The sequence below is a fragment of the Sander lucioperca genome, chromosome 23 (genome assembly GCF_008315115.2).
Source record: "Sander lucioperca isolate FBNREF2018 chromosome 23, SLUC_FBN_1.2, whole genome shotgun sequence".
Taxonomy (NCBI): Eukaryota; Metazoa; Chordata; class Actinopteri; order Perciformes; family Percidae; genus Sander; species Sander lucioperca.
In genome coordinates, this window is record NC_050195.1 from 18,800,347 (window position 1) to 18,816,496 (window position 16,150).

Sequence of the window (16,150 nt, forward strand, 5' to 3'; positions counted from 1 at the left end):
CAAAATGAAAAAAACTAAAGAAAAAATCTTTGTTGCTAGATCTGTGCAATTGTATACATGTGTAAATGAACAAACAGAGTAACAGTCACACACTCCATAAAGTGTGGTCACCCTTTTTTTCTATGTAAAATTCCTAATCTGTAACCCCCCTTTATGTTTTGGGAAGCAAAGCCAGTCATGTCCACAGAATTCATTTGCATACTCTATAACAGCAAGGGCAGGGCAGAGCAGAGAACATGCCTTGTAAAAGCACATGCTATCTCATGATCTATCATAGTGATATTTCCCTCTGGAGCACAGGCCCCTCTAAGTCCTGGTCTTGGATCAGCTTTCCCGCCGTCAGTCTTTAATGATTAGAGCCATGAAGCAGGCAGTCCACCTCATAATTCATCCTACTTCTTAACATTCTTGCAAAGTGCCGTGCAGCACCGGAGCCGGGAAATCATCCCAGGAGCAGGCAGAGAGATGCAGTTAGCACTGGAGAGGGCCAGAGGACAGACACATGTAGCCCAGAGAGGAGCACTGGTAGTGGGATTACAGCTTCCCCTGTTCCCTCCCCTATTACTAATAAGAACAAAAACAGGCCAAGAGGAAACGTCTCCAGTATGTGCTGCCATCTAACAATATGTCTCTCCCAACACAACTGTATCTGTCATTGAAAACACACCCACATGAACGCCTGACAGAGCAGTTATCCATCCCTAAAGGTATATATTGAGAAAGAACAGGTGCCATAAATAACTTAAATTTGCAGAGAAGAAAAACTTGATAAAAAAAATTGAAAAACAGATATATAATAAATAAAAATGGACATACTTTACTATGTATGTTTTCTTTGCTTCTCTGTGGCCATCTTTATCACAATGTAACACCTCCAGCTTTGGATAGATAGAGCAGCCCTATGAAAACCTATTTAAATATTGAAAATGTTAACGCGACATGCAGATAAATATGTTCTGAGTGCCACGCTGGGCACAGCTGAGCCCCAACTCTAAAAATCAATACAGCCCAAGCTGTCTAAGGCCCTAGAGGAACAGAGGGAATAGGTCACAGTGGTGGCCTGTCTCTCTTTCTATCTCACTCACACACACACACACACACACACACACACACACACACACACATACATACACATACACATACACATACACATACACATACACACACACACACACACACACACACACACACACACACACACACACACACACACACACACTTCTCAGGCAAGGGTGAGCATTGAATAATTGGATGGAGTGAATATATATTGGAGAATTAGGTCAAAAATCCAAAAAATAAACACCATAAAATAATGTAAATAAACATAAAAAAAAATATTTCTGATGTACAATTATTGCACTGCACAATAACAAAAAAACTTTCATTTTATCAAAAAAGCTAATCACTATCATCACACCCGCCAAAAAACGTCATGGAAGCCGTTAGAAGAGAACCATTCAAACATATACAGTACACACAAACAAACACATTCTCACAAACCAATGAGAAAATGAGAAAGTGCCCTGGCCCCTGATTGGCTCATAGCAAGGGGGCTGGTCTAACCTGATAAGTTGCGGTTGCATCAGTACTGGGGTCAGAACCCAGGCTGGCCAACTTTTCCTTCATGCGGAGGTGGGAGCGCTGGCGCACGCAGAAGAAGGTGGTGGACACTGCCAGCGCCACCAGGATGAACAGCATGCAGAGGACGGAGAGCAGCAGGAATTGGCCTGACTCCACCCTGGTCTCCTTCACCACGGGGATCTGGGTCAGGCTGCCCCTCTGGAAGACACACACAAACAGAGAGAGAACACACTGTCAGAGCAGTAAAGGATGCCACTCTGTCTTCTTTCTGATTGATATAGTCTTTTTTGATTTACAGCAACCGCCATATCAAGTCTGCAGTGCATCACTTTTCAGCTGAAGGCATGTCTCAATTTCCCGTGAAAAAATGTGGATGCAACAGCGCCACAAGGGTTCTTTACCTACCTCCAGTTCCTCTCCCGCTCTTTCCTTCCACCCACCACCACTGTCTGACTGGCCCCACTCATTTGACAGCTCTAATACTGGCCTCATAATATGCATTCAGATTCACTCAACCCCAAATACCAGCTCCTGTTCAGTGCTGTCTCCACACTGTGCCCCACTATAGATATTTACAACCCCATTTAATGCTGGCATGGGGTGGGCTGGCACTGTGCAGCTACAGGAGGTTGGGATACTAAAAGCTTGTGCTTAATTAGCTCCTCTGGTCCTGAGTTTGGCTGGATTAGGCCCTGGCTCAAGCCGCACAGCTAATGGCTACCAGGACCGGAGAGACACAGGCAGCCCAGACTGGACCTTCATACATCCACCACCAGTTGAACAGAAAAGCCTTTTCAAATGCACTGCATGTTAATTCAAACAAGAAGGTAGGGTTTGTCTCACTATGGCAGCCCTGTTTTTAATGTGCTGTAATATTATCTAAGAGATTTTTATCAGCATTGGTTTAGGAATTGGCCTATGTGTTGATAATTGGTCCACTCATGGCCATTTACTGTAATGATAAATTCCCTGTATGCCCCAATGATGCAGAATATTTTGAGAGCATAACAGCGATAATTAGGAGCAATAATTGGGAGGGATAATTAATGATACCTAAAATGTGGCTACTGTTAAAGATTTTCTTTGCTGATTGCATAACATATAGACATTGTGCCAAGTTAGTTTTGCATTTACCCCCCCAAAATCTGAAATATACTATTCTCCCAGCACATTTTACTTCACATAAACCATCCTTACTGTCCTCTATGACTGACACAAAAACATGGGGTTTCACTAAAAGCCAGCTCCACAGTTTTTGATCAAATTTTATCAGCCGCATAAATGCCAACAGTTATACATCTGCAAAAGGGCAATATCAATAACAGTTCACAAATACATCAGCAGGCTCCTAATTGTCTGCATAGAATATTGAAAGATTGATGGGTGAAGTGAATCAAACCTACAACATGAGAAAAAAATGGCAGAGCTCTGACATTTAGCTGGAGGGGTCTAATGGGCTGGCTGAAGGATGGCTACATCTTGTTATACCATTTTCAAAAAAAAGACACTTCACCTCACACCAGTAACAATTTGGTTTGACCTTGTGGCTCATAATTGCCAATGTTATAGCGGTTATGCGGATGCCAAGGTCTTTTCGATAATCGTGTTGGGCCTGACAAGAGATGCTGTTGATTGCAATTGCAGTGGTTCGAGCATGCAGTTTTAATCTAGCATTAAGAGGTTAGACAACAACTGAGAGGTTTGAAGAGGCTGATGTACGGGTAGGGGAGGGATGGCCTCGATCCAGTGACTTGCCTGTGTTGTTCAGTGATCGAATGAACATATAGACAATTTTCATTTGCTAGAGTACTTGTTGAGGGTGCAAACCTTTCAGCCAGTATGCTCTCTCACATATTCACACAATAAAAGACTGAATATATAGCACGTTAAAAAACCCTCATTAGACGTATTTACTATTCAACATATTTTGCACTGGAGACACAGCATGTCACATCACTGCTGCCTCTGAAACCAAAGTGCCCCCTACAGACCTATTGGTTCAAATCTGCCTGACAACGGCAAGCTATTACCTCTAACTAAAATATTTTCTTTATTCGACGGAAAAATACAAGTCTTATCGAGTTAATCAAAGATGTGGCCGTCTACAAGCTGTGGCTACTTTTACTATGACAACACCTTGAAATGAATAAAAAAGCATTTTCCACTGTGGGAGCAAACAGGCTTGAAACGCACTGCAAGCACAAGAGTGTTTGATGGCGGTAATCGTGTTAGAAAGAAACCAGAGGAGATACTGAAAGGGAGAGAGAAAGAGGAGGTGGAAAAGGGAGGAGATGTGAGGCGAAGAATTACCTATATGGGCCTTTAGAGTTCTGTCTCTCTGCCTTTTAAAAAAAAATGTTTCATGTTTTTAGTAATCATTTTATTTCACTATAATTGGAGTAAAAGCAGATTTGTCTCACTGAAATATAATTTAAAAAAACACTGAAACACTGAAAAAAGCATTTGAATGCTTAAATATCAATAGGCTATATGAAAATTAGATTTTCAGCAAATCAAACTATTATTACCATAATAGAAACTTGCAAAGATATTTTGATCTGAATGTTAGAGCAAAAATTAAAATGAAATACTTCCATGGAATACATTTTCTTCCCCTTTATTAATTATATTTCTAATCTTTTTATTGATACCTTTTAAATCATCTCTGCTATTTGTGTAGGATCGACACTCAGTAAAGTAATTACTCTCTGCCTCTAACAGACTTTCCTCTTCTGTTTCTCTCTTCTATTCATATTGCCTTTGTGTGGTGAATTAGCCAATCTGAGAGGAGACAAGGGACAGATGGATTTCGGTGATCTGGATTATTCAAATGATAGGGGAAAGGTCAGGCAGAGAGGTGTTGTTGGGGCGGCTGGCTACCCATTCACTCACATCACAATACCTTTAAGAAGTAGCCTACAAGAGAAAAATCCTCCAAACACACAACTCCTGTTTAAAAAGAAAATTAAGTTGCAGCTACAATTGAATATTTAAGAGGTTTGAAATCAGCTACACTTAAAGTAAAGTTTATATGCGATAAAATGTGACTGATAGCCCTGCCATTAACACAAAAGCTCACACAAGAAATGCAAAATTTTACAAGCATGCTATTTTTCATACATCCAGGAAAACGCTAGAAACATCAATTACTCTATAACACTGTTACAATTGTGCACTAATGGAAATCGTTAGGCCTATTTTTCAGACGAATTTGTAAACTCTAAAAACTTTTGAAAATAATAATTAATTTGAGAAATAAAAAATATCTGATATGGGCAAACTCATATTAGGCCCACCATACTGCACCATAAAATGTATATTTCTAGTTAGTCAATCATTTCCTATTTGGAAATAAATCTAAGAATAGAATAGAATACAATAATCCCACATAAATTACCCTATAATTATGATTGCGCTTATTTTTTTACTTAACACGATTGAAACAGAATAATCTATGCAAACACAGAGCGGGTTTACCAGCTTTCAGGTGAGTTTATGAGTTGGAGCTGCTGCCGGGCAGCACCAGGCAGAATGAACCTGGACACAAACTTTGTCTCCTGCAGCCAGATGTGTACACAGCAAATCACCGGTCTCAAGGTCCAGTTTAACTAGGATTTTTCCGATGAGTTTACGTTTAGATTAACTGTATTTGCGTGCATATATTTCCGATGCTCGGCCATATTTTATCCCATAAGCTTCTGGAGATGCGATCTCCAGCAGACTATCGCAGTAGAAAAGATGAAACAAAATGAAACCATAAAACCAGAGCTCCTAAAAATATTGTGCAACACACTAAAAATCATTTTCATTCACATCGAAAATCAGCTTTCAACCTGATGTTAAAATTGATGACACGTTTTCAAAGCCGGTCCTCTAAGGCACCTTTACTCATTTGCCGCTTTAAAACTTGCACAGTGAACACGACACAAAAAAGAGAACAGAAACACGTTTCAAGCCGGAGATAATTACCCAAATCCATGTCGCAGGGCAGAGCGCACATTTCGCAGCAAACGGAGGATGCTGTGTCCTGTATTCCACAGAGCACGGTTAACCACTGACGCTCGCCGCAGCTCCAAGAAGCGTTTGTGCGCCCGGCCGCCCACTCTGTCCGCTTCTCCAAAAGTTTCCTTGCGAGGGTCCCATGCGTCCCCAAGTGCCAACAAAAGACCGCGGCTTTAACACGAAGATGAAGAAAAAGAAAAAAAAGGGAGAGTCGGAGAGAATAAGAAAAGGGAGAAGAATGTGGGATATGCCCGCCTGATTTTCCGAGCCTCGGAAGAATGTGCAGAAGCCCCACGAGTGAGTCCTTTCAGCGCCTATGTGCCAATGAAAAGAGATGGGGAGGTGGTGGGGTTGGGTTTTTTGCGATCATTTAGTTAAGGCTGAGCCCCTCCTTATATTCAGCAGCTCAGGAGTCCCCGTCCATTGCACATGTCATATCCACTGGTTGCTATAGCGATGCCTCCACATGTTGTCGACAGTGAATGTTCAAGGAGCGATGCCTGGCTAATAGGCTTGCGGGCCGAGGGGCGATATGAATGGACATAGGGCTAGACACTCATTTGTTGAGCTACTAGGGGTCTCTGTGTTTGGTGTGTGAATTGCTGTTTTCTCAGGCTCTCCTTTTCCTCTGCTCCCTCTCCCAGGGATTCAGTTATGTGAGCAGAATAAGGGAGATGGGGCAGTCCTTTCTTCAAAGTAGGCTTTTGCATTCAAAGCTGAAGTGAGCACTATAATAAGAGGCTACCACACAGTACAGTAGTTGTAAACTATATGAATGCTGCATAGGACATTGGGTGCAGTCTGAAAAAAATACTAAGCCTAAAGTAAATTGTGTATAATTGGCTAAGTCTTTTCTTTGCTTCCCTCTAAGATTTGCCAGAATAAAGAAAAAGGGAGAGGAAAATTGCAAGTTTAACAAGTCTCAAAGATAAAACTCACCAAAAAGCTATCCTAATTAGCAATCAGTCTGAAAAAAAAGATCCAATGGAGAGCAACAGCTGCACTTAGCAGGGAGAGAGAGAGAGAGAGAAAGAGAGAGGGAGAGAGAGAAAGGGGGATTATGGAGAGCACAGGGAGAGAAAAGGAGAAAGAAAAAGAAAAGGGGCGGTGAAGAGAGGAGAACAGGGGTCCTGTCAAATGCAGATGACGAGTCTTGGGAAGGGGGGCTGTGTGACGGGGGGCTCTCCAGTTTATTTTTTCCATTCAGAGAGCACCCCCTCCTCCTCTCTATTGTTCCTCTGTGTGACAGCTGGAGTTGGCAATGTGAAGGGGAGAACAAAAACGAGCTTGCTGTCCAGCCTGGGTCCGTGGCTGCATCGGACGCCACCCCACCTTCAAAAAGCAGAGCCAACCAGGCGGCCCGCAGGGACACAATCTGAAGCAGAACACACTCAAACTGACTCAACATTTAGCATCCCCAAAACTCTTAAATACGAGACCTAGTGTATGATCATGCTGTAAAACTGAAATTGTAAATGCTTTTTGTTATTTTATGCTGTTTTTGTTCATTAAAAAAACTAAACTAGGAAAATGTGTTCCTTCCTTATATATCATGAGTGACACTTTTCATGTCATGCTTTCTGCACACTTGCATCCTCATTTATCAGGAATTATTCAGAATCCACATTCAGTTTTTTCGCTTGCCAGAGGGCACCAAAATGGTGTGACCACCAGTCGTCTGAGAGGCAAATTTTTATCTTGCAGCATTCAGTTTGAATACAAGAAAGAATCGGCTGCAGTGCTCGCTGTTGCATGAATTTGATCATGGCTGCCAGTGAGGGGTTTTATTCCTGGAAATAAATAGTGGCCCCAAAAGTGAATCCCCAGAATATCCGTCCCTACATTAAGTCAACCATACGATCATACTGTATCTGTCCTGTTCTCTGGTGAACTGATAGAGAGCCATGTTCACTCTTTTACATATAAGATACTCTGGTCACCCACCTGTCAGCCCTATCTAAATCCACACTCATCCAAACAAGGGAAGTCTATTCCCCTGACACTGCAGTGGATGAGAAAAAAAAGAAAATGTCTACCAAGAACACCATCTTCACCTGCTCTTTGAAGGATAGCCTGACTTTGGCACCTGTTGTTTTCCTTCACTTAAACTCTGTGTAAATGGACACATTTTCACACATTTCATCCACTATGCACATTTCATCCACTATGCAGTACGATTTCACAACTCATGTCACATCCTCCAGCGAGGCCAGTGCTAATGGTTATCACACCAGGGAGATTTGACATGCATCGATTCCTTCTCCAAAAAAACCTACAAGCAGTCAAATTCTGGAAACTACTGAAGCCGCTATAATGGTCACTGGCGATATTTGTAGAAGCTGTCACACCGGTGTGTTCCTCCAGTAAGTACTTCCTCGGGGTAACACATGTTCGAACAGTCGGCATGAGTCCTGCCAGGCTTATCTGTCCTCCTCTCCTGCGCTGCTCTATTGTTTGCCTCCATGACACATTTCTAATAAAAAGATTGAAAAGCAGCTAGCGTGTTTAAACAACAGTAGAAAGAGGTATGCAGCAATTCACCATTTCGCTGAGAAAGGGGGGGAGGAAGAATGTTCATGATCAAGTGTGGGACATGAGATGGCAGAGCAGAGACATCCACTGATGCTTGTGCATGTGAGTTGAGGAGAGGGATAAAGAGACTATAACTTGCTTAAATATTTGCTTGCACCTGCAGGCTGCACAATTTTAACACATTAAAGTGTCTGTCCTTGTATGTGCAATCGGAATATAGCTACATGCATAGGTGTTGGTAGTTCTTTCTTGCAAAACACATCTGAAATGCACATACATTTATCTGAGTCTGTATACCTGCAAGGACATCTTAGCCTGGACACAGAACTGTAATATATTTGAGCAAACAGAAGCTCAGTAGGACACTGAGCCAGTCCCACATACCAATCACACTGTAACGATATCAGCGAGAGGCTAATGCCGTTTACACTGCTGCTGTACAAGAAACCAACAGCTGCAATGTGTACCTGCAGACCTAACTAACGTGTGATACCGTTACATCAAAAATAGTTGGGATTTTTGCTCGGCTCTTTGAAATGTGGTGCAATAAATTATTCATAATAATATCTGAGCAAGGCTGTTGCTGCAGCTCCATTTGGGAAGGTGTTGGAGGATTAGCTCCGAACTGTTATGCAGAGAGAAATGTATGCAAAACAAAACACATTTGGGTGTTCTGTTTTTTTTAACTTTTTAATCAGATCCACCTAGCAGTTATTGTTATTGCTAAAATGATATTAGAAGATGTGTGAGAGAGGAAATATTTAGCCTAATCTGGGTTTCTACTCTTTAGTTTTTAAATGTTCCATCTCCAAGCTTATCTTTAACATTTGTAATAAAACAAAGCTCTCATATAGGCTTTGGTTTAAAAGTCTGTCGACTTGGATTCACAGTACAGTGATGTAATTTTGATATTTTTTTAGTTGGTTCATTGCAGTTTGACTTTGTCTGCCAGTCATAAAATAGCACTTATACTGAGATAAAATAAAAAAAGGTGGTACCTTGCTCTTCCATGTAAACTCCCTATTAAACATCACTTGAGGTGCATAAACTTAACAGTGAGGTACATGTCTTAAATGCATTGTGTCTCGGTGAGTATGTGAGAGAAAGAAACACCATTTTTCCTAATGGATGTTGTTCCAAGACACAAAAAGGTCCCATTTCTGGGTTTACTTGAAACATTTGAGTTGCTGTGTTTTATGCTCATCACTTGCTCAGAGAGAAACCATTCAAAGCCTGTGTGTCAGCCATGTCATTCTGGGATTTTCCCTAGATGGGCTTGTACAAATAGGCTTCTTTCTTATGTGAATCCCAGCCCAGGCATTGCCCATGCCAAGTAGTTCAAAGCAGTAAACATCAAGGTAAATGCTATGCCTGTCATCCTGACTATATTTAAAGCAGAGGCAAACCCACACACATGCACAACAATATGCACTTCAAAAAGACAGTGTTGTGGCGTCATAGCCTAGAGTAGAAAATCACACCATATCTGGAAAATGATAGAACATTTTGTTGTAATATGAGGGTTACAACAAAGTGATACATATTTAGTGCTCATTTTACATTACTCATCACTTTACATGTACAGAGTGTACTGAAGTTTTACTGATGATTTATGATATACAGGTAAAACAAAGATCAGGCAACATTTCATGGACTAATCTGTATCAGATGGTATTACGAGGTCAGCCAAACTGTTCAATTTCAGTCTAAAACACCGTTAGCTAAGTCCCTCTTCCTACACCTGTCAAATTTTCCATTCTTAAACAGGACATATGCAGTTAACTACTCAGAATCCTCTGATTAGTCCTAGTATAACAAGTATGATGTGATGTGTTCAATTTTAACTTTAACCTTTAACTTTAACCAATGTGTTGCCAGCATGCTGCTAGCATTACACTAAACTCTAAGAGCACCCAGTATTGGCTTCCACATGAGGAAATAAATAACACTGGATGTGTTAGTCATGAACAACATAACTTGTAACCTCACAAAATAATAAAACGTTAGTTAATGAGTTTTTTTGGCCTACTGTAGATAGTAAACTAGTTAGCTGGACATGCTAACGATTAGGGCCAAATAGATAATACTCTTTTTGCTCTTGACTTTTCTGTTTTGGAAAGGCTAAAAAACACCACCCTCCAAACTCTTTAAATGCAGAGCATCTCTTTTACTTTGTACCCCAATGTACACCACTTTAACATCTGGAAAAATCCAAAGCTTGGACTGCCGTGAATAGTTACGTTTGCTAAGCTATGGGAGATGGCGAACAAGCTTACATACAATCATTTACATGAAACTTGTAATCAAATCACTTTTTAGGCTGTTGCCAATAATGCACAGAAAATCTATTTTGAGTGGTTATTTAAGAGTAAATATAAGTTCTGATCTTCCCTTTCTTACTGGCTTCGTTAATTCCAGAGAAGACCAAGCCGTCAACTATGTTTGCGAAAGCCGAGTTCATTTATTTCCACTTTTTTTCTTAATTTGTTCAAGGTGCAGCCTTAATTCCCAACTGGTTTTAGCTGACAGTAATGATTTTTTCTACCTGCAGCTGTGTTGACAATAGCAATATGTCTGACAAGGATAATGTTCATGTTTGCTAAAGTGCCAGCCAAAATTAATTAAACTAAGTTAGCAAATGGTACTCCTAAAAATTAAGGTAAAATCAACTCAGTAACAGTAAAGATATTTGCACTGTGGCCTGAGACAGAGCACATTACGCTCAGATTTGCATTAATCACAAAGACAAGAATAATTTTCAAGATGTAATTAGTTCTTCATGAGGGATATTACGATACTGTAGATGAGAAGTCATTAGACACCAAATAAAATGGCCAGGTCCAGAATGTGATCTGAGTTTGCTAAAACCCAACCCAATCACGACAGGTAATTGAAGGTAATACTTCATTCTATTGTGTGAAAAGATAAAAGAAGAACTGCCACTAAAAATCTCATCCAACATGTCCACAGTCAAAAACAGCAAGAAAAACACCACGGTTTTAATTGTTTTGTTTGAATAGAATCCACACTACTTTTAGACTATTATGTTCTCGGCTGGCTTTTTTTTTTTATCTTGGTGAGAGATAAAACTGCAATTAATTTTGAAAGTGGGAAAAACAGTAAGACAATACATCAAGTCACACATGAGTGGTGACAGGCAGGGGTATGTGGGCTGCCGCAGAATAACAGAGGTAGTCAAAGGTAGCATTCATAATTGAAACCCTTGTCACAAGAGACTTAGTGGGCTGGGAGACTCTGATACTGAGACTGACAGTAAAGGGACAAAGAGAAATGTTCAGAGGAGAGTGAAGAGTAACTTCATTCAATAGGATGGGTCCTCTCTACACCTGGGTCCAAATAACATCTGAAAGCCTGTGAAACACATTTCTCTGTGGCTGTTTGAACATAGCCAGTGCTGCTGGATTTGATTGTCCAAAGAGTTAAAATTCCACCAAGAATCACAGAAAAATGTAGCAGCGCTGCTGTTGGGGATTGAGCTCAGGTCATTTTGGATGAGTGCTTTTTCTAAGTGCAACCTCCAGGCATCGGAATCAGTGTGCTACCTTAACTGATTTTAGTAACTTGACTATCACACAAGGATATCAGCTTGATAATGCTTTGAACACCATGGTTTGTAACATGTTTGCATGTCATTCAGGTCACAACATGTCTGGGCCAAATCATAGCAGGAGGACTTAATCGTGATCACCTAATTTAGGTTAGGTACAGTATAAACCTTAAACTCTCTGGAACAACTTGGTACCCTAGGAAAAAGTGTGCATCCGTGGCCCTTCAAGTCTGCTAAGGTATATTGGTAAAAAAATATACTTGACAGGACCTCACACTTCAGATGGCCCTCCATTATACACTGAGGTCAGAAGAGCACTTTAAATTAATCAAATTTGGCGTGTTCTCAAGGGCTGTTGAACTGCTGATGAAGATGGCATCCCCAGCAAATACCAGCACACTCCATGAGACCCCTGGCCTGTTTGTTTGTCCATGGCAGATACAGGAACTTTTAAGTCATGATGGGAGCAGACACAACCTATTCAAAACAACTGGGAACAAGAAACCGGAAGAACTTCTGTGGAAAAACACAACCGATGGTCAATTACAGTGGAGGGTGTATTAATGGCAGGCAATCAAAGTTTTTCTTATGGTCACATTTCTGCAATTATGCCTGTATAAAAACAATAAATTCAATTGTGTCTGGAGTATACAGCCACCTCAATACAATTTGTATTTAAACTGCTGTCATGAGAACACCTCTCAAGAGATATAGTATAGCCTACTGATTCTTCTAGTTTAGACTAAATGAAAACAATATTTTTTTTATTGGACAACCAATGCCATGTGTACCTGGGTATTGCTCGACTTCCAGCATATTGAGGCCGCCTGCCTGAGCATACGCCCCATTGATCAGCTACAGCTTGTGTAAGATATACATGTAGAGCCACAGGAGGCAGCGTGTGATAGGCCAAGGGTCGTTTCCCTGTAAATGCACACAGCTACAGCCTCATAAATTCTCATCAGTGTCTCCATTAAAGATTTCCCCCTGTTATTGCCATGACAACGCCAGCCCAGCGTGCGCCCACGGGGAGAGGCGTGTGTGCCTGTGTAACCCCGGGGGTTACTTTGAGGATAACTTGGCACAGACGCCAACACCCCATACCTCTCCACCAGACTCACTCTTACTTTAGGGACAAGGGGGGGATTGTGGAGTGGCAAGCGGCCAGGAAGGCTAGATCTGTTCCAAAGTGATCTCACTTGACAGGCACTGGCTGTGTCTGCACTGGAGGCAAGCGCTCTGATTTCTCTCTTTAATTACTGCAAATCGGAGGAGCCACAGCCCATGCTAATGAAGCCACACCAATCAGCTGGGGGAGAGTCGGGGGCTTCGCACTGCAAAACAATCCTTTGCACGAACAGAGCTGACACTGCCTGGCCAGTGCCGCAGCCTCCCTGTGTGTCTCTCTGTCTGTCTGTCTCACAGCTCCAGCAGATTTATAACAGTAGTCTGCCCCCGAGCCAAACCAAGCAGCGCTGCTCGTCGAAAGACACCTCTGTGAATCCCTAATGAGGCTGCTGCCCCAGCTGTACTGTAGTACGGTATCAGCCGTGTGTTTGCCGTTCACATCTCCCATCGCTTCACACCACAACCTCTGACAACATTACAAAGTACGGCTGATCAGAAATTCTGAAGGCAGAAATAATTATGATTTATGTCAAGATTTTGATGGCTCTGTAACGTAATAATACATTGACAGCTCATTATTGTAAATACATACAATCAATCTAGCCTATTTTCACCCACAAAAATAATTACATTGTATGGCCTTTTGTGAAGCTGTGATGATGTCTTTTTTCCCCTCCTTCTTCAAAGTGAATAATGTAATTAATGGTGACTTACATATGATTACATGTGTTCATGGACCTGGATTGCCAATATCCTTTTGCCTTTTGCTGTTTCCAACAATGAAATGTAATTCCTTCTATTAGTTCTTGATGTTGACAAAGCTTTGAAGAATGACACATTTTATGTGTTTTTTTCTTAAAATTATACAGATTAATTCCCAAAGTGGGAGACGTTGAGTTTCTTGAGTCATTTGTCCATGCTCTAGATAAAATGTGCATTACTGTTTGACATACTGTTATTGTGTGTTTTTAAGCTGCAGACATGTTACTGTGCTCTGGTGTAAAGTATGATTCAGGCTTGGTGTACTTGTAGCAGCTTCTGTTCATGAGCAGGTAATCCTGTTTTTGTACAGATATCCACCTGCACCCCGTCGGGTGTTAGCTGCATCTGTGCATTTGCCGCTAATTCTCAACATGATGAGCATGTTTGTGAATGTCAATAGGCATGGTGGCATGGACATGACTGTGATATGTAAAGCAAAAATCCCATCACAGCAGGATGCTTTTCCAGTTCACAGCACACTATCAGATGTCTGATCTTTGCCACTGCTTTTTACCTTCACACATTCGCCATGTTTGCAATGACTGCATCATACAGTATATTAGGATGAAAGACAAACAAAAAACTGGCTTCGGTTCATGGCTAAAGGGCCTAATTATTCTCAGTTATTGATGGATATTAGACTAAATTAAATAACAGGTACAGATCCAGGTAAAGTAAAAAAACATAGTTTCAATTTCTGCAAGTTTTTGCCAGTTTTGATTTAAATGCAATATATTGTTGCACTCCAGAGAAAACCATGTGTCACATACATGGTTTTCACAGTAGTGAAATGAGTATAGTATATAGAGTAAATTAATAAATTAATATATACTTACCTATATACAATTTTATACTTTTTTTATTTTCTGAGTTGAAACACCTATTTTGAGAGAAATATCACATGAGAGGATCTGGTATGCGAGTAGCCGTTTGAACTGAAATCTTATAGCCACTGTATGTGTTGTTTTAACAGGTATAATATTTGTCAATAGAATTTTTTTTTGTATGGCTATCAAGACTATATTCTGATTTATGGAGTGATAAAAAGAGAAATCCCAAATCCCCTCTGTAAAAACCTTTGACTCTAATATGTCAACAAAATGAAAAACAAAATGAAACAAGAATTTGGAATCTAGCTTTATCCAATGTTCAGATGTCAGTTCTGTATGCAAGTTAGCGCATATTTAACAAGATAATGCCTCATTTGCATATTTAAACAGAAAACTTGTAATACAATAAATATTTGTCTTAATGTCAGTAATCAACTAGGGAAGTTTCATGGTGATATCTATTAGTTAACTTTTTTTTCCCTTCACCTGGGGTGTCTCCCCTTAAATATTTACTGCTGTGTCTAAATATTGCCAGGCCATTAAAGCAGAGTATTTTCAAACAGTAAATACAACCAGTACAGATGCTGTAAAGCCACTTATAAGCAGAGTGGTCTAGTTTCATTTCATGCTTTATCATCACGGATGGAAGACATTAATACCGCCTCCCAAGTCAAGATCATCATATAAAAGACCATAACAGCTCATCAAGCAATTTAGTTGACCTTGCCATGCAGAAAGTAACTAGCAGTTACTGCAGGATTCACAATTACAGTCAATTAAAGTCAATAAAAGATGATATGACAGTTGATTACATTTAATTTGCTGAGAACAGGGGCGGCCTCTAGCTCACCCAGTAAGCGCGTTCGCTCCATGTAGGCTGAGTCCTGCAGCGGCGCGGGTTCAAATCCGACTTGCTGCTCTTTGCTGCGTGTCATTCCCCATCTCTCTCCCCCTTTCCTGTCTATCCACTGTGACTACATAATAAAGGGAAAAGCCCCAAAAAAATGATCTTCGTAATTTGCTGAGAGCAAAGTGGTTTTAGTATTGTGCACTCACTGAGCGATAAGTAATCTACTTTACATCAATCACAAACTCAAAATCTGTAGTTTGCTAAAAAGAAAGCTATGACTAATTTATACAAGATAGTGTTATCAAGGATATCAAGATAAACATATGACTACAATATATTATTTCATCATATATCGTATTTTTTAAATACATTGTCAACTTCAGCAGCAAAATCTGACCAACAATCCTCTCAACTAAAACCGTATTTCCAACAACTAAACCCTACAGATACTCTGGACTGAATTTACTTAAACACATACTTCTGCCCTAATTTTGTTGTGATGTTAAAAAGATTACCATGGGCCACCGGTTAGCCTGCAGCAAATGCTTTTCCTGCTGCTGTCAACGCTAAGGTGCCAGATGCGCTAGGCAAGTAGCTGCATGATAAATGGCAGAAGGTGAGAGCTCTGTGGCTGGGACCGGGAGCACCCTGCCCCTGCATCCTGCTGCCAGTCCCTTGGCATGCAGCTCGTCAGGCCAAATGGCAGCCACATCCCCCTTCAACGCTGACATTTAAAACCTCTGCCATGCTATCCAGCTGTGGACACCGCAGGTCTCCCCCTCCACCCTCAGTCTCCCCTAGGCACCCAGCCCTCAACCCCACTGCTGCTCCTGCCAGACACCAGTCGACAAATTACCATGAACAGCCTTTGTTCAAACAAATGTGGCATTGTTTACA

The 16,150-nt window shown here is 40.9% G+C and overlaps 1 protein-coding gene across 1 annotated transcript in view; it reads right to left on the bottom strand.

Moving 5' to 3' along the window:
* Positions 1 to 16,150, bottom strand: part of ptprn2 (protein tyrosine phosphatase receptor type N2) — a 125,786-nt gene that overhangs the window by 26,062 nt on the left and 83,574 nt on the right. Inside the window, exon 12 of the mRNA XM_031292882.2 lies at positions 1,564 to 1,779. Within this exon, the coding sequence (XP_031148742.1) occupies positions 1,564 to 1,779 (216 nt within the window). The remainder of the gene's footprint in view (positions 1 to 1,563; positions 1,780 to 16,150) is intronic.